At 34.5% G+C, this 18,786-nt stretch overlaps 1 protein-coding gene across 1 annotated transcript; it reads left to right on the forward strand.

Annotated features, from left to right (window-relative positions):
• Positions 1-6: 6 nt before the first annotated feature.
• lta4h (leukotriene A4 hydrolase) lies at positions 7-10,724 on the forward strand. Its single transcript, XM_052555068.1, has 19 exons — positions 7-216; positions 1,114-1,244; positions 1,660-1,780; positions 2,663-2,731; positions 2,879-2,983; positions 3,063-3,115; positions 4,310-4,382; positions 5,419-5,559; positions 6,220-6,243; positions 6,354-6,424; positions 6,516-6,627; positions 6,811-6,955; positions 7,607-7,710; positions 7,953-8,023; positions 8,106-8,160; positions 8,263-8,358; positions 9,888-9,970; positions 10,055-10,159; positions 10,304-10,724. Exons 1-19 carry the CDS (start codon positions 61-63, stop codon positions 10,419-10,421), a joined length of 1,833 nt encoding a protein of 610 aa, XP_052411028.1. The 5' UTR covers positions 7-60; the 3' UTR covers positions 10,422-10,724.
• Positions 10,725-18,786: the final 8,062 nt, after the last annotated feature.

Below are 18,786 nucleotides of genomic sequence, written 5' to 3' on the forward strand. Positions count from 1 at the left end.
GTGAATGTGTGTGGGTTAAAATCCATTCGCAGCACGAGCGGAGTGTTCTCTGTCTCAACCATGGCTCCTGTGTCAGACCCCAGCTCTTTTTCCTCTCTCTCCAAGTGCGCCACCAAGCACTTAAATCTCATTTACCATGTTGACTTTGACAGGCACGTGCTCAAAGGAAAAGTCGCCCTCACTGTGGAAGTTCTGGAGGATAAATTCGCTTCTCTGGTACGGTTTTCATTTGGTTCATCAAAGCTGTCATTGTGTTTGCTTGAGTTAATCACTACACCTCACAATCACATACACACCTATGTGTGCATAAGATGCAGTGTTCTGTATGCTTCAACATTGTTATTATTGCTTTAGTTCATTTGTAATAAGTACTAGAATCTAATGGATTGTTCCCTGAAAAAGATCGCTACTAATCGCTAATAATATTTAATTATAAAGACGGTTTATTTAGCCATGCATGTAAAATATGCTCATCTTACAGTAACAGTAGGGTTGCATATCTACCTGAACTTGATACTGTATTTAAATCCGCAGCGTAACCTGATGACATTTAATCGCATTCAGAGTGTGTCGTTTATAAATTTGATACATTTATTCAACCATCAGCGTTTGCAAATGCATGTGCGTATTCTTTACTTGTCATATTGTCAATAATGTAAAATGTATCTCATCATTAATGAGGTTTATTAGTCACGTACTGTGTACCTGGTTTACTGCACGTTTGACCTGAACTTTGATTTCAGAATCGTCCAGATCACATTGATAGACTTTTACCTGAACTTGTTGTACAGGTGCACTTAATAAAGATAAATCTAAGCTTACATAACTGCTATGCAGTTTGCATTTCAAAGGTATGAAGTGAAAACCAATATACCAAACATGGATTTCCATGAATTGTTTTGACAAGATGTTACCTCAACCATAAAATACCTACTATTAAATATCAAAAGTCATGCCTATTTAAACATGAAGTTTGCAAACTTAAGCCATACACCGCAAATATACAGTTTTTGTTATTATATCTTTTTTTTTTTTTTTTTTTACAGATTTAGGTATATATTGTTTGATTAATATTGTCTCTCTCTCTCTCTCACTTTCGATCCTTCTTTCTAGACGCTGGACTCCAAGGACTTGAAGATCTTTAAGGTTTCTGCAAATGGCCAGGCTGCGCAGTTTGCTCTGGGGAATAAGCATAAATTTAAGGGATCCCCGCTAGAGATCACTCTGCCTTTTGAACTCTCACGGTACTGACACAAACCTGTTCTGTACTAAGGAAAAGCAGTTTGGTTTTCTACTTCTAATATTTGAGTTATTTGTGTTAAGTGATTCACTAACAAGATAAATGCACCGTAAAACATGCCTGCAAATGCATGCTATGTTTTGCGAACAAAGTTATCGTCAGTGAGCTAAATTTGTCTTGATCTAATCAAGGTCCCCAAAGGAAGAATATTTAATTATTATAAAGTAAATATATATATTTAATTGAATGCATTCATTTTAAAGGAATAGTTCACCCAAAAATTTAAAATGAATTGGGTGAAAATTTACTCACTCTCTTGATGAGTTTGTCAAGTCAACTTTGACAGTCCTGTTAATTTCGATGCAAAGTTTTTCCTCATTGTTCCCAACTTGTATTTAAATGATCTGTGTGTGTTTCAGTGGGCAACATGTGATTGTGGAGATCGAATACGAGACATCTCCTAGTGCTACAGCACTGCAGTGGTTGACCCCCAAACAGACTGCTGGGAAAAAACATCCATACCTTTTCAGCCAGTGCCAGGTATGTCCTCGCTATGAGTGGGTGATATCATATGACCAAAACTTTTATCACTATTTTTAATTACTTATTAAAAATGTTAATTAATTACAAGCAACAGGACAAAAATACAATAAAATAAAGACACAAATGAAATGGACCTAGCTGGAAACGTCAAACTCTATTGGTCTACCAGAAATAAGAAATACCACATAAGATTAAAAAAAAGAAACAACGGCAACAAAATCTTACCTGTATAAATTTAATATACAATACTATGCTTTTTAATGTTAGACACCGTTTTAATATGTCTTTGGTTTTTTGATTAACATTAAATGATACAAACAGCAGCAGGTATATTAGGCTTAATGCACAGGTACAAAATCTGACACAAATCTGATATTCTACCTGCTGTTTATGTTCACTTAAGACATAACTAGTTGCATTTATGTTGCCAAGATGGCATTTTGATTTAAAAAAAAAGTATGCATTTGAATGTTCAAATGCAATAAGACGACAGAAAGTAGTTTTAGGTTTTGAAATCACTTGATTTTATACCACAAGCCTTAAACTTGAAAGCAAATTCTAAACCTTTGTGTTTGCATAGGACTACGACATCACAATCATCCAAAATCTCAGATTCAGTTTATTGTGTGTACCGGTTTTTATTATTTTTTTCTACCAATTAATGGTCACCATTTCTCATCTTATCTCACTTTCCACCACAGGACTTGTGGTTCATGTGCAATTTCCTTGAAATATTAATATTTATGCAGTCATTACATTACTTGAGTTTTGGTGTAATTAACCTTAAATATGGTGTTTTTTATGCATTTGCAATGTGATCAAACAAAGGTTTCCAACCCTTTTTTTTTTTTCTACTCTGACTGTCTCTACCTACAACAGGCCATTCACTGTAGGACCATGGTGCCTTGTCAGGACACTCCATCAGTGAAGCACACTTACTATGCTCAGGTAACATGCATGAATTGCTTGAAGAACTAGTTATATACTCAATGAAGCAGCACTGAAGTGCATGCCAAAACATCTAAACTAAAAGGAAACTCATTAAAATCCACAGTAGTTCTGCCGGTAACACTGGAACATTTTTCTGTGTCCCAGGTGTCTGTCCCCAGAGAGCTTGTGGCATTGATGAGTGCGTTGCGTGATGGTCAGGAACCAGATCCGAGCGACAGCAGCCGGGTCATCTATCGCTTCAGGCAGCCGGTCAGTATCACATTTTTTTATTTTTTATGAAGCGTTGTTTTTCCACATGCTGTCTTCATATCTTCTTCTTTTTCTGCAGGTCCCAATGCCCTCTTACCTCATTGCTATTGTTGTTGGCGCTTTGGAAAGCAGGTGATCTTTCTTCTGCTGTTCTTTCTCTTGTCTTCCTTCTGTTTTGCCAGTTTTGATTTTAGAACCATGCTCATATTTTCATATGACCAGCCATATTTACATATTCAGCATTCAGTTGTGGCTGTTGTTACTCGTGGCTGATGTATTTCACATTCACATTGGTTGGCCAATCATAAGAAGTCATTTATATATAGAAAGGTATAGTAGCAAACATAGCTTGTTTTAATTCAAAAGGGCCATAAAACAGTGGAAAAATGGTCACGTACACTGTTGATCAAAAGTTTGGAACAATGATTTTTTTTTTTTTTTTACATTCACATTTACATTTGATCATTTGGCAGATCCTTTTATCTAAAGTGATTTACAAATGAGGACAACAGGAGCAAATCCACAAAAGAGCAACAATATATAAGGGCTGTGACAAGTCCTGGTCAGTTGTACATGGCATTAGCAATAAATAAAAAGAAAATAGGTGGATTGAATCGAAATAGAACAGATATTTCTTGTGTTAGAGGTTCAAGTGTAGATGGAAGAGATGTCTTTAGCCGTTTCTTGAAGATCTGCTCGGATGGAGTTGGGCAGATCATGCCAGCAGCATGTTCTAATCAGTGTTGAAAACAGTTGATGGCTCTAGTTCATCAGTTTAAAACTGATTTTTGGATGGAATGTTTAAAAGATAGAAAGTCCCTTTTGATCAATTGAATGCATCCTTGCTTAAAGTATTGAATTCTTAAAATCTTACTCTAAGCTGAGTAGAATGGTAGTTTATCATCTATATATATATATATATATATATATATATATATATATATATATATATATATATATATATATATATATATATGCAACAGAACAAAATGTTAAGCAGTACAACTGTCTTCATCATTTATAATAATAAGAAATGTTTATTGAGCATTAAGTAGATACATTAGATTTATTTCTGAAGGATCATGTGACACTGAAAATATTGCTTTGAGATCACAGGAATAAATTGCATTTTAAAATAAATTAAAATTGAAAAGTTATTTTAAATTGTAAAAATTTTCCACAATGTCATTATTTTCACTGCACTTTTAATTAAATAGACGCAGCCTAGGTGAGCATTAGAGATGAATCTTAATAATTCCAAACATTTAGGATCTATGTGCACACCTCCTAGATGAGGTGCAATTGATCTTTGTGTGCGGTTTACAGGGAAATCGGCCCGCGATCCAGAGTTTGGTCTGAGAAGGAGTATGTGGATGAGGCAGCGTTTGAGTTTTCAGAGGTGAGAGGATTCTATTCTGATGTTCTAGACTGAGTTTTCGGCACTTTTGAATGTTAAAGAGATAGTTCACCCAAAAATGAAAATTGTATGTTTATCTGCTTACCCCCCAGGGCGTCCAAGATTAAGGTGAATTTGTTTCTTCAGTAGACCACAAACTGAGATTTTTAGCTCGAACCATTGCACTCTATCATTCTTATAATGTAAGTGGATGGGAAATATGGCTAAAACTTACAATAAAACAAAACAAAAAAAAACATACACAAAACCAAATGAAACACTATGGCTCGTGACAATACACTGATGTGTAAAGACACAAAACAATCTGTCTGTGCAAGAAAAAACAGTATTTATATAGTTTTTTTACCTCTGATTCACGCAATGTGCAAACTGATCAAACTCTCCTGAGCACGTTCTATTGTGCGCATTCTCAAGCAGGCTCGTTAGGTGTCTTCTTCTTCTTGCTTTATGGCGGATTGCAGACTTATAAGTGCATTAACACCACCTATCTATCAAATAGACTACTGACATTCTTAATTGAGATTGTAGATAGCGTGTCAGTGGTCAATTTGAGAGATAGGTGGCAGTAATGCACTTATTAGTCTGCGATCCACCATAAAGCAAGAAGAAGACTCCTCACGTGCCTGCTTGAGAACGCGCTCAGGAGAGTTTGAACAGTTTGCACGTTGAGTGAATCAGAGGGAACAAACTATATAAATACTGTTCAGTTTCTTGCACAGACTGATCGTTTTGTGTCTTTACACATCAATATATCGGCACTAGCCTTGGAGTTGAATTTGGTTTTGTTTGTGTAGGTTTTTTTTTTTGTTGTATTGTATGTTTCAGCCGTGATTCCCATCCACTTACATTATAAGACTGACAGACCAATGGTTTCAGTTAAAAATCAAAACACAAAAGTTAAATTTTTGGGTGAACTATCCCTTTAAGACAGATTGTGATAAACATATTTTACACCACTTAACATTTGAATTGTAATATGACTAACAGATAACACTGTTTGCTGCTTTCTGTTCATCAGACTGAGACCATGTTAAAGACGGCTGAGAGTCTGGCAGGGCCGTATGTGTGGGGCCAATATGATCTCCTGGTGCTGCCTCCATCTTTTCCTTACGGGGGCATGGAGAACCCCTGCCTCACATTTGTCACTCCCACTGTACTGGTCCGTAAAATTCCTCTTCATAAATATATGCAGCCTTCTGCAACTATTAGATGCGTTCACACAGCCATGCAAAGCCACATTTAGAGACTAAAGTTAACAAGTGTTCAATCGCGTTCTATGTAGGTTCTGGACAGGTTCTTGTTCTTGTTCAACTAGAGAGGTCAAATTAATTTGTCAAAAAGTGTGATAACCCTGAATTTTGTTCATGTTTATAGAATATACATCTGTTTTATAATGCATTATTTAATAAAAAATAAACAGAAATATATACCAGAACCACATCAGTGTAAAAACAAAGATAAATAAAATATTTAAAACTAAATGAAAGTAATAAAAATAGTGTTTGTTTGTAGTTTGTAGTTTAGTTTATTTATATCAGGACAATGTGCAGTTACATTAAAAAGATGGCTGCACCAGATTTAGCATTATGCTAATTTCCATCTGTAGTCCTACACAATTAAAATTATATAACAAAGGCAATTAAAATATAAAAATTATATAACAAAGACGGTTAATATGATATAAAAAGGCAGTTTACAGAGAAGGTATAAAATGCAAATATAAAGTGCAAAATTAGCTAGTTGCATTGTTATAAGGTACTAATAACAAGTGAATATATGGATATTGTTGATGGTCTTACTCTATCGTTGTGTTTTTCAGGCTGGAGACAGATCCCTCGCTGGTGTAAGTAATCTGTGCATCAAAACATTTTTAGGTTAATGACTGTGAATTTGTTCCAAATCACATATCTTCTGCTAATTTGAATGCACCCTGTGCTTTTGGTTTTGCCGCAGGTCATTGCTCATGAGATCGCCCACAGCTGGACGGGAAACCTGGTGACTAATAGGACCTGGGAGCATTTCTGGTCAGTCAGACACACTGAATATGCCGATCAGAAGTTCGAAAGATCCTGTTTTCTGTGATATGACCCCTGTAACAAATGTCTTTCTCTGCAGGTTGAATGAGGGTCATACGGTGTACATCGAGAGAATGATTGCCAGGTGTATGGAGAGTGAACAGCTCAGGCAGTTTAAAGGCATCGGAGGGTGGAAAGAACTTCAAGAGTCTGTAAGTCACACATACATTTCACACTTAACTTTTATCTGATTATCACAGGAAATTACAGCAGATTATTCTCAAATCATGCAATTTATGTCAACTACTTTTTTGTCATTTGGTGATTTTCTGTTTCGATATCCTGATGCAGTTTACTGGCAAATCAAGTCACTGCTGTATCGTTTTGTACTGTAGGTCAAACAGTATGGAGCGAATAATGTGCTCACAAACCTGGTCCCGAGTCTGCATGAGGTGGACGTGGATGAAGCCTTCTCCTCTGTGCCATATGAGAAAGGATTCGCTCTGCTTTATCATCTGGAGGAACTGATGGGAGGTCCAGGTACACACAAAATGATTTCTCCTCTCCAGTTTAAAGTGCCAATACTGCTTAAAGTAGGTCAAACGTTAAAGTGAAAAATAGAAATTTCTGTCATTTATTTTTTATTTATTTATTTTATTTTTCTCCCCCTCATGAGTTTCCAAACCTCTAAACTGGTTTCTTTCATCTGTTTAGCACAAAGGAATATATTTTTTTTAATGTGGATTACCAAATAGTGGATGATATCCATTGACTTTCATAGTACTTTTTCCATGATGACCGAATGTATATACAATATCAACAACAATAACATTTATGTTAATAATATATAATATTTAATATATTTTAATTTTATTTATTTATATTTTTAAATTTAATTTTAATTTATAATATTTAGATAAATATACAACCAATCAAATATACTTACATATTTAAAGCAAGCTTAAATCTTATATCTTAAAATACTTAAAGCAAGCTAAAAGTTAATTATAATTGTTATATTTATTATACGACAATGTCAAATAATTATATATATATATATATATATATATATATATATATAATATATACAACATCTATATCTTCAAAATAATGTGTAAATAAATAAGCATTTAAAGATTTAACATTTAAACCAATAAAAGGAAAATACTTTCTCTGCCTTTTTAATTCTAGAGGTCTTCATGGGTTTCGTGAAGTCTTACATCCAGCTGTTTGCCTATGGCAGTGTAACCACAGAGGAATGGAAGAACTATCTGTTCACTTACTTCAAAGACAAGGTGAGAACTGATTCACTCTGTACATAAACATATAGATGCATAATTATTGTATGCAAGATGCCAGATAAAGCCCAGTAATATAGGAATACACATATGTTTTTATAATCATTTCAGTCTTTTGTCATAAAAAAATTATAATAGTAATTTGGAAACATTCACGATGGGGTCCACCAAAAATCCTGTGAGAATTCTAAAACCAATTCTATTTCCTGTTTAAATGTCTGTGTTTGTTTCTTTGTCAGGTGGACATCTTGAATAAAGTGGACTGGAATGGATGGATGCACACTCCAGGAATGCCCCCCGTCAAACCACAGTGAGCACTGGAGCACACGCTTGGAGTGTGTGTGTGTGTGTGTGTGTGTGATTTGATTTTAACTTGACCTCTTTGTGCACAGGTATGATACCTCTATGGCAGATGCCTGCACTACTCTGTGCCAGAGATGGGTGAAAGTGAGCTGTTCTCCTATTAAACCACACCAAAGCCTTTCACAGTTGTGCAGCTTCTCTAAATAACATTGAGTTTAAGGCTAAACCTCCTCTTTCTCTGTTAAGGCAAAAGATGAAGACCTGGCAAGTTTCACTGAGGCAGACGTGAAGAAACTCAACTCTCCTCAGCTCATTGAGTTTGTGGCTTTGTTACTCCAAGAGGTAATAAATACTTTAAAATCCTAAATTGAAGGAGGGACCCAAGTCATGTCTAGAGACTACAGTATCAACACAGTATATATTTTTGTCAAGAACATCCTAGAATTGACCTTAGCACTTCCTATACTGTAAAAAAAAAAAAAAAAAGTTTTAATGTGAGGACGACTAGAAAAGAAAGAAAGGGGTGGGGGGGAAATATATACACATGTAAATGTAATGTACAGACTGCACATTTGTTTTTGTTTTTTTTATATTAATTTTTTTATTATTTAATAACAATTTAAATATTGTTATCAAATGGTTGCATTTTATATAAATGTGATTTAAAAAAATATATTATTTCATAAATTGTATTTCAATATTGAATCTTTTTTTTTGTGTGTAGATACCTATTTAATTTTTATTTGATGTAGAAATCTAATTTAGTCTTAATGTCTCAGTATGTTGTTATGCAAGTGATGCTGTAAAAAAAACACATTTAGTGCTGCAGATTAAAAGACGCAGGAACTGAAAGCAGTAGTAGTCTTAAAGGGTTAGTTCACCTAAAAAGTAAAATTAGCCCAAAAATTACCCTGCAGTCATCCTAGGTGTATATGACTTTCTTCTTTCAGATGAATTCAGTTGGAGTTATTAAAAAAAAGGTCTTTGATCTTTCAAGATGTTTGATGCCACTCAGTAGGTGTTGCACTCCATCGGTCCATGAGAAGTTTAATAAAAAGCACATCCATAAAAAAAAAAAAGTCTCACATGGCCTCCTGTAGTGAATTGATGTGTTTATGTAAGACAAATATCCATCTTCAAAACGTCATAATCATTTTAATCTAGTTTGCGCTCACAGTCGTAAACTAAGCAGTTCCGGGTGAATGACATATGAGGTCAGCTTTGAGCATGCCGCTCAGAAGTGACACGCGGAAACGCAGCGGAGAGATCAAAACAAAACAACGGTCACTAATAAGAAGTACAAAACGAGGATTTGTAAAGAAGAATGTCGGAGGATTTCAATATTAACCAAGAGGAGACTGGTTTTCGATTGCTAAAGTAAAGAAAAGTTGCTTCGTTTGCTCCTGTAAACAAACGTTGGTTTTCACGAGACTCACCAGCACATGCACAACACCGACCTCATACTGTATGTCATTCCCCTGGAACTGCTTTGTTTACAACCGTGAGCGCAAGCTAGATTAAAGCAATTATTACATTGTGAATATGGATATTTTTCTTACAAAACCACATTGATTCGCTACAGAAGGCCTTTCACCCCCCGGAGGCATGTGAGAGACTTTTTTTTATTTTTATAATGAATGCACTTTTTATTAAACTTCTCATGAACCGTTGCAGTGCAACACCCGCTAAATGGCATCAAACATCTTGAAAGATCAAAGACAATATTTAAAATAACTTTTGACTAGATTCATTTGAAAGAAGAAAGTCATATAAACCTAGGATGACTTCAAGGTGAGTAATTTATGGGCTAATTTTCAATTTTGGGTGAGCTAACTCTTTAAAATGTATCTGTTTTCTTCACATATTTCCAGGCTCCCCTTCCTCTGTCCCATGTGAAGAAGATGCAGGAGGTCTACCAGCTGAACAGTGTTAAAAATGCTGAGATCCGCTTCAGGTAAGCACCCTGTTGTTGTGGTTTTTTAATTATATGATTACATATTTCAGTATTTGATGGTATCAAATTGGTTGTTTTATGCAGGTGGTTGCGCATCTGTGTGAGGGCACATTGGGAGGAAGCCGTTCCCCTGGCGCTGAAGATGGCTACAGAACAGGGCCGAATGAAATTCACTCGCCCACTCTTCAGGTAAATTCATACAGTTGTTTAGAGAAGTCCATAGTCATACATACTTTATGCAATTTCTTTGCAACAATGAGCAACCGTGCACACTTCTGTTTTTAATTGTCCAGAGCTCATCAAGGCTATTTTCCTTTTCTCTTTCTCCTTTAGGGAAGTTTACAACTCCAAGTTCAGTGACGAGGCAGTGAAGACTTTTAAGGAGCACCGTGGAACGCTGCACCCCGTCACAGCCATGATGGTGGCCAAAGATCTGAAAATCGATGGCTAAAATGCTGTTTCTGATCTTCTTATACACGAGCAGTGTTTCTATGCGTCAACCTAGTACTCTAGTTCCTAGTGAAACTGCATATCACACCAGGAACAGAAGAGTTATTGTGCAGAATGGTTTTCTCTTCATTGGCCAAAGCTTGTATGTTTTCTTTTTTAATCTCTCAGTCTCAGGGCTTAGAACAAAACAAACGCATTTTCAGTATCATGTAGTTCAGTGTTAAAAAGAGTTTAAAGGATCCGCTATATCCCTTTATATGACATGTCCACGGTAATGGTCTGTAATAAACTCATCTGTACTAGAGGTTTCGGCTCTTTTATCCAGCACAACACGTATCCTGGTGAACAGCACATAAACATATGCATTTCATATGTACGTTTGATTAACAACATATATATTTTTTCTTTAGGTCGCACAATTCTGCACATGAAAACTGGCATTTGCTCATTCTCATGTGACTTTCTTTCGAAGGAAGTCCAAGATGACTTGCACTACTCGTACAAAATGAATCGAATGCATCACAAACTATATAGTATGCTAGTATACTAATATAGTAGTGCAGTGTGCACAGTGTATAGTAGTAGGCCTACATCATTTGGGACGCAGCCAATGTGTTTGATTCCTTTGGTAAAAGTTGAATTATATATCAACTTTGATAGAGTTATATATTATTTGAATTATATATATATATATATGTGTTAGAATACTTTATCCTATTGTAACTTAATTTGAGAATACCAAGCAATTTAAAAAAAATGTGCAAATGACTTATAAAAGTGCATTTAAAATGTTAATATTAAGTTTCATAAAGTGTTGGAATGTCCCAGCAATCGTCTCGACTCTATAGCTCGTCAAGGGGATAAATATCTTTAAGCAGTTCAAATGTATGTTTTTTTAACGTGTATACATAATTCTTACGGTATTTTGCTTGACTAATGCTAATGATATAGTGAGAATATGGTGCAGCTGCTGCTATTTATATGGCCAAAAAGAAAGATGATATTTTGATGTCTTGTAATGTAAATCACTGAGATCAATATAGCAGGCTACTTATATAAAAAAAATATAAGTATATATATATATATATATATATATATATATATATATATATATATATGTCATTATCTCCCAGTAATATATCTTATTAAGAGGGAATTGAGATACTTCGTTTTCTGCGCTTTAGTAATAATGCTGATTTTAAAATGTAGACCCCATTAATTCTAAATGAGCATGTCTACCTACATCTGGAGGATCTTATCAAGCCTACCTCAACTTAATCAAGTCATTCATAGCTGAAGGCTCGAGAAAGCTGATCTCTTGTGATGAGGTTTAATTGGAGAAGCTGCGCCCTCTGGTGGTCGCATACACCATTGACACTGCCTCATTTCAGAAGAGACTGAAACGCAGAATCCAAATGTGACCACCAGAGGGCGCAGCCTTCAATATGAGACACAGCAACTGACATCAGATGTGTTTTCTGAAAAGGTTGTAGCTAACCTCAGAAAAGTGTCTCTTAGGGAGCATAAAGACCTTTAAAATCATTAAACACTTGTGGCTTCAGAGGAATGATCTGCTTACAGCAGGTGAAACCAATCCTGCTCCTGGAAGACCACTTTACTTAGGCTCAAACTGAAAGGAATTCTATGCTATAGTCTAGGCAGGGGTGCCCAAACTGTTATAGTCTAGGCTCTATGCAAAATCGAGTGTTTTTATATTCTTAATGTCTTTGTGTTGTTAATTATGTACCTGAAGCAAGACTTAAGAAATAGGTGAAAAGTTCAGAGGTTGCTGGTTTGATCTCAGCTGGATAACTGTGATGTGTTTGAAAGAAGGCTTGCGTCCCAGAGCGATGTCCAGCTGTGGTTATTCTCAGCCTGAAATAAATAAATAAATTAATTTCACATTCCACTTGTTGCGTTCCAATTCCACTTAAAGGGATAATTCACTCAAAAATGAGAATTATGTCATCATTTACTCACCCTCTAGTTGTTCCAAACCTATAGGAGTTTCTTTTATTTTACTGAACACTAAAGAACATAGAAGAAGAATGTTGGTGACCAAACAGTTTCTTGTAGCCTTTAACTTTAGTACAAAAAAAATACTAAGTTGATGGCTTTGGTTTCCAACATTCTTCAAAATACCTTCTTTAGTATTCAACGGAAGAAAGAAATTAATGTAAGGTTGGAATAACTTGAGTAACGGTATATAACAAAATGAACTTCAGGTTAATTAAGTCGTTTTGATTTAAAATGTATTTAATGCAGTGCAAGATGTTCATCACATCCGCCACTAGGGGGAGACATTACACCACAGGAGCCCTGTGTATGCTTTACTGGCTCAGAGACGGCACTGGACTGATTTACAGTTGAGTTAAATTAACACATAACACTAATTTAACTTCTAAATTTAAATTTGCAAGTTCCTAACACACACACACACACACACACACACCAGCATAAACCAAAATCAAATAAAAACACACATGCAGATTTAACAAAGTCTACATAAATATTTGACTGTAATGTATGTAATGCATATTTGTACATTGAATTATATTTTTTCTTTTCATAGTGTGTGCATCTACAGTAAGTGAACCGGGCTGAACCAGCGCTGCTTAAAACAAGAGAACGTGAAGCAGGAGTGACACTGTTTGAACAGATCAGGCTCTCCAGGACAAGACGGAAAGAGAAACATGCCTCTTTTGTCAAAGCCAGACAAAGCCCCACAGACCTTAAAGTGGGCAATTCAAAATTCTGAAGGGTAAGTTTTCACAAGTAAAAAAGATGGAGGGGAAAAAGTTATCTAAGCCATTACGTTCCTTCACAATAGCTCTGGTTGAAGTTGTGCCTCTTCTGATCTTCTCTCAGCTGGACTTCTGCTTTCCAGCCTGTCTTCTCTGATCTCCAGTCATCCGAGAGGCTTCTGCCAGCCTGCGAGCTGTCAAAGTAGCCCTGGAATCAAACGCCACTCCATGCTCAGCTATGATCAAAGGAACACAGGTAAGGCAGCCACAGAGACACATACAATTGGCATCTAAAAAAGTAAGCCGTCTCCCCTCACACCCCTCCCTCCCTCCTGCTTTTTTATCTCCTGACTACTCTGACACCGAGAGGAGAAACGTGAAGCACACGGATCAGAATAAAGCAAAGTGATCAGGTTTTGAAGATGTGGGGGGAAGTTTGTTCTCGCCAGAAACTTTTGGACAAAGGGAATTCTGGGATAGAGGTGAGGGCGCTGGGTAAAGGGACACTTAAAACGCTTTTTTTTCGGCTTTGAACTATCTTTTCCTTGCTTATAATCCTCTAAACACTGAGATGCCTGTCTCAAGTCAAGCACATCTTTCATTTCTTGACAAAATTACCACACACAAACACACACACACACACACACACACACATAAAATATATAGAAGGGGCTGGATGTCAAGGGAAGCTATCTCACCAAATAAAGTACACAAAGTTTTTTTTTATTTTTTTTTTACTGGATTTAAATTACAGTTTAGAAAAAAAATGCAAGCTTAAGAAAGAAACCGAACTGGCTCATCTAGTCCCTCAAAGAGAAGAATATTTTAGTAACATTGATGTTTTTTTTTTTTTTTTTAATTGGAGAATAATATCAAATCAAATCAATCAATCAATAGGAATCTAATCACTACCCTTCCAAGGTTTGGGGTCAGTAAGAGTAAAAAAAAAAAAAAAAAAGGAATATTGTGATTCATCAAAATGCATTAAATTGATCAAAGGTGACTGTAAAAGCATTTATAATGTTACAGAATATTTTTATTTTTAAAATACAACTTTTTATTCCTTAAAGAATCCTGGATGAATGAAAATGTCCTTACTTCTGAAGGATGATGTGGCTTTGCATCACAGGAATGAATGACATTTTAAAATACATTAAAACAGAAAATGTTGTTTTTAAATTCTAATATTACTGTTTTTACTGTATTTTGGTCAAATAATTCAAGCCATGTTGAGCATAAGAGACTTTTCCAAAACATCAAAAATGATACCAAACCCAAATGACATTTCTATTTTGTCTTTTAACGTCATGTTAATAATGACGGACGGCTCATGTGACATTTAAGTCATCAGAGTAAGCGAAACAATTAATGATAGGGACACTGTGTGGTTTACAACACACGCACACAAAACACAATCAGAAAAATATACATGACACTAAAATAACAATATACAGCAAATACTATTAAATCTAATAATTATGGAGCAAAAGTTTATATTAAAAATGAATAACATCTCACTTTCTAGGTTCAAGATGCATGTCAGAAAGTGTAGAGACTTCCCATTTGCACCCGGTTCCATGGATGAAAAAAAAAGAGGAAATAGATAAAGATTTATCTAGGATCAAGTCTTGCTGATCTTGATGGCCAACAGTTCTAGCAAGAGATCAACCAACCGCTGACTTCACAGAAAAAACACCTGCAGCCGACAATCACAGGTAATTTATATCTTTCATTAAACTCTGTTTGCCACACACACACACAGACGAGAACTATTCACCTAGCTGGCTACTTCTGCTACGTGTTTATGATGAAGAAATATTACACACAAGTTTATGTCCGGTAACCAGGGATGCTTATGCATATGCTATAATATGTTATGAGAGAGCAGATATATACTGTAATTTAATGGTCTCATTTAAACAATATTTCAGTAAATACACACAAACACACACACACACACACACACAATATCCAAATTTGCCAGTTTATCACACAATCACTTTTTGAAACAATAATCAACAAGAAACAAATCTATCCAACCTGCCTAAGGACGCGCATTAAGGATTAATATTTCAGTTAGTAATCCTAAAACTGCATGTTGTCCTTTCATACAAAGTGAAGATGTTTACAATCATTTACTAAAATGTCTTGTTGTATACCGAAAGTAGTGGATGTTAAGTCTTTAAAAGGGTACTAAAATGTCTCTGGAGGTACTAATACATTTACATTTATGCAATAGGCATATGCTTTTGATATGCATCATCTTCAGTCAGTTGGCATTGATTATTTACATTTCCAAAATGCTTAAACTAATAAAAAGCTACTAGTTGATCTAGATAAAAGTGTTTGCAATGTCAAATAAATGTCAAACAGATCTTTTGGGAGGGGCTTTTTCTGAATCTGCTCTTGAGTAATGCATTTCTAGTAATCGCTTTGTGTTTGCAAGATTAGAGTCTACAGCAACAAAGTGACATGGCAAAAAAAGGATAACTATTAAAAAACAAAAAAATAGAGAAGCGGGTGCCTCCACCACATTCTTTAATAAACTTCCTCTATTGGTCTCATCACATACCGTATATTGTTTTACATACAGGAAATTCCATCTATCATGGGATTTTTCACCCATTACAGGATGTGGTTTCCTTTGCATTCATATTAAAGGGAGCCACTTATGGGGGCGGGGGCACATGAGTGACTTTCACAATCACAACACGAGGTATGACTTCACAAAAACAGCACATTGATTTATATTTGACAGTTAAAATGATTGTTCAGAACAATTAGCCATATCAGGGTGATTGAAAAGCATGGACAAAGAAAATAGTGTGCAATGGGCTGAATGCACCCATATGTAAAACTCCTTTCTAAAACACCTCGTCACTAAGAACGGCAACACTTCAATATGTGCATTGACAGTCGGTTGAGCTTGAGATAAAGTGATCAAAGATTTAATGATTTTTTTATGTTGCACAGTTTTGTTAATCATTTTAATAAAAAATAAATGAACAGAAAATCAAATAAACAGCTAAGTACTAATTACATATACATTGCAATGTAAATTGCAATTGTTATTATTTTTAATTCTTTATGTTTTAGAATTTGTTTTTATAATTTTTTTTTTTTTTTTTTTTTTTTTTTTTAGAATGATTTCTTTATATTTTATTATTTTATTGTGGTATAGCATATAGTTGGGCTAAAGCATATTTAGATGCATTTCATTGTCCAAATGAAATTACAATTACAATGCAATGTTCTACTTGTTATATATAATTGTAATATAAATGTATATTAAATTTACATAATTTGGGATCAGAACAAATTTTCTTCAGCTGAACTGTCCCCTACACCGTAATATAATTATGAAATAAAAAAAACAAGTATTATTTTTATGATTACTATTTTGTATTAATAAATTAATAATAATAAATATTCACCACCAACTTTGGGAATTGGGACTAACATATATTTTTTCTTTAGCTCAGTGATGGTATCATTTACCATAATAAAATCTAAAACATGAAATAATTATAAATAATAATAATAATAATAATATTTTTATCCACTTTTGTAACAGAAAAACGCATTTCCTTTAGCACCACTGTATGCTATAACACAATAAAATAATAAAATATAAAAATAAAGAGATAATTCTGAAAAACATTATGAAAACTAATTCTAAAATATAAATAATTAAAAGTAAGAAATAGACAATTAAATTATCCACAAACTTTAGAGCTAAATAAAATAATAATATAAAATTATGAATATAAAAAAAGAAGAAAAATAAACATTTATAAGCCAAACCTTGGGGCAAGGAAACAAACATTCTCATATTTAGCAGTTGTCGCTCATACCAGGCATTACATAATGTTGCATGTCAGGAGAGATATAAAGCAGAAGTGCGGTGCGGTCGATGGGCAATAATGCTGAGCATCTGAAGACTAGCATATGGGAATCTTTCATGAGACCACAGACACGTGGAGCCAAGAAAGAAAAGAACATGCATGAAGATATCAGAGACAGATGAGCAAGAGCCATCCACAGATTAATGTCATTTATATGAAGAGAGAGAATGAGTGAGAAATTGAGAGCAAGAGATTCGCAGGTGTTGATCAATGTCAGGCGGCATGCAGAGGTGATCCGAGACACAGACAAGGTGAAAATAGAGAGGCAAAGGAATCGAACATCTGAATGACAATGAGATAATGGATAAGTCAAAAATCTGAGACACAAGGTATGAGGAGGAAAAATTAGAAACCGTGTGCATAAAGTTAGGAGACATGGAGATGGACTGAACAGAACCCCATCATTCCAGTGGCTTTAGCTCCAGATGAACCCTAAAATTAATTCAGATCTCATTTTTGCTGCATTGTTTTCTCATAAAACATCTTTTACAACGCTAACTCTTTTCACATTTAGTTTACTAACTCTTTAACAAGAGTTACTAGTACCCTAGTTCACATATGCATGTATTTAAATACAGATATTTAATTAAATATAATGTTCAGATTTTATAGATTCTGTCATACTGTTTTACAGCAAATCATTAAAATATAACTAAATTGACAAAACAAGGCATTATAATTATATGATTATATAACTTAATATAGTTATAAATAAAATATCCCATATAACCATATCACATAGACATCCTACAAAGGGAGCGCTAGGCTTAAAATATAGCATAAAAGGACAAAATATTTGTTTAAGTGATTATGTTATTTGAAAATGAATAGTGATATTGATTTTTGAGCTTGATGTACTAAACAAAAGAGCACTTTTAGACCCATAAGGAATCATTAGTACTTCAGCAGAACCTAAAGTTTATGAATGTTTTTTTTTTTTTGGAAGCACAGTGTAATAAAATCCATACAATGTAATTATTATTGTAAATACAATAACCAGGTCCTCACCCTGAACCTGCCAACAAACACAAGTACTTTCCTTATATTACCCAGTACTTAAAGTGCAACATTATTGTTAATGATTTGTCATTTTAAAATGATCACTTTTCTTTCATATCTATATTTATTTTAATGTTTCTTTAAGCTACAATGGGGCTAAACTCTAGTCCCAAACTACTACTATTATTTCATAATAGAATTTCACTGTTAACAATATTCTCAGTACTGTTACATAATTCACATTTGTAAATGGAATTTAATCATAGAATACAGCAACAAAAGTTTTTAAGAGTCATGAAATATGAAATTATGACTAAAATATACTGTAAGTAGACTTAAGGGGGAGATATTATATAAATATGATATACAAAAATTATATAATTAAAAAAAAAAGTATAATAAGCCAGAGAAACTCACTTCTGATTCACACATCTTTGCTTGCTCAATATCTGACCATCGCCCACCCAGCTCTCAAAGGTCACAAGATCGCCACTGTCCTGAGAAAGAGAGGTGTAGACATAACATTTTTACGTAACATGCTAAAGAAAGTTCTCATGACAACAGCGTTAACAACAACTGTGACCTTGGACCACAAAACCAGTCATAAGGGAAAATATCTTGAAGTTGAGATTTATACATCATCTGAATGCTAAACAAATAATATTTTCATTGATGTATGGTTTGTTAGAATTTGACAATATTTGAAAATCTGGAATCT

The sequence above is a fragment of the Carassius gibelio genome, chromosome B4 (genome assembly GCF_023724105.1).
Source record: "Carassius gibelio isolate Cgi1373 ecotype wild population from Czech Republic chromosome B4, carGib1.2-hapl.c, whole genome shotgun sequence".
NCBI classification, from domain to species: Eukaryota; Metazoa; Chordata; class Actinopteri; order Cypriniformes; family Cyprinidae; genus Carassius; species Carassius gibelio.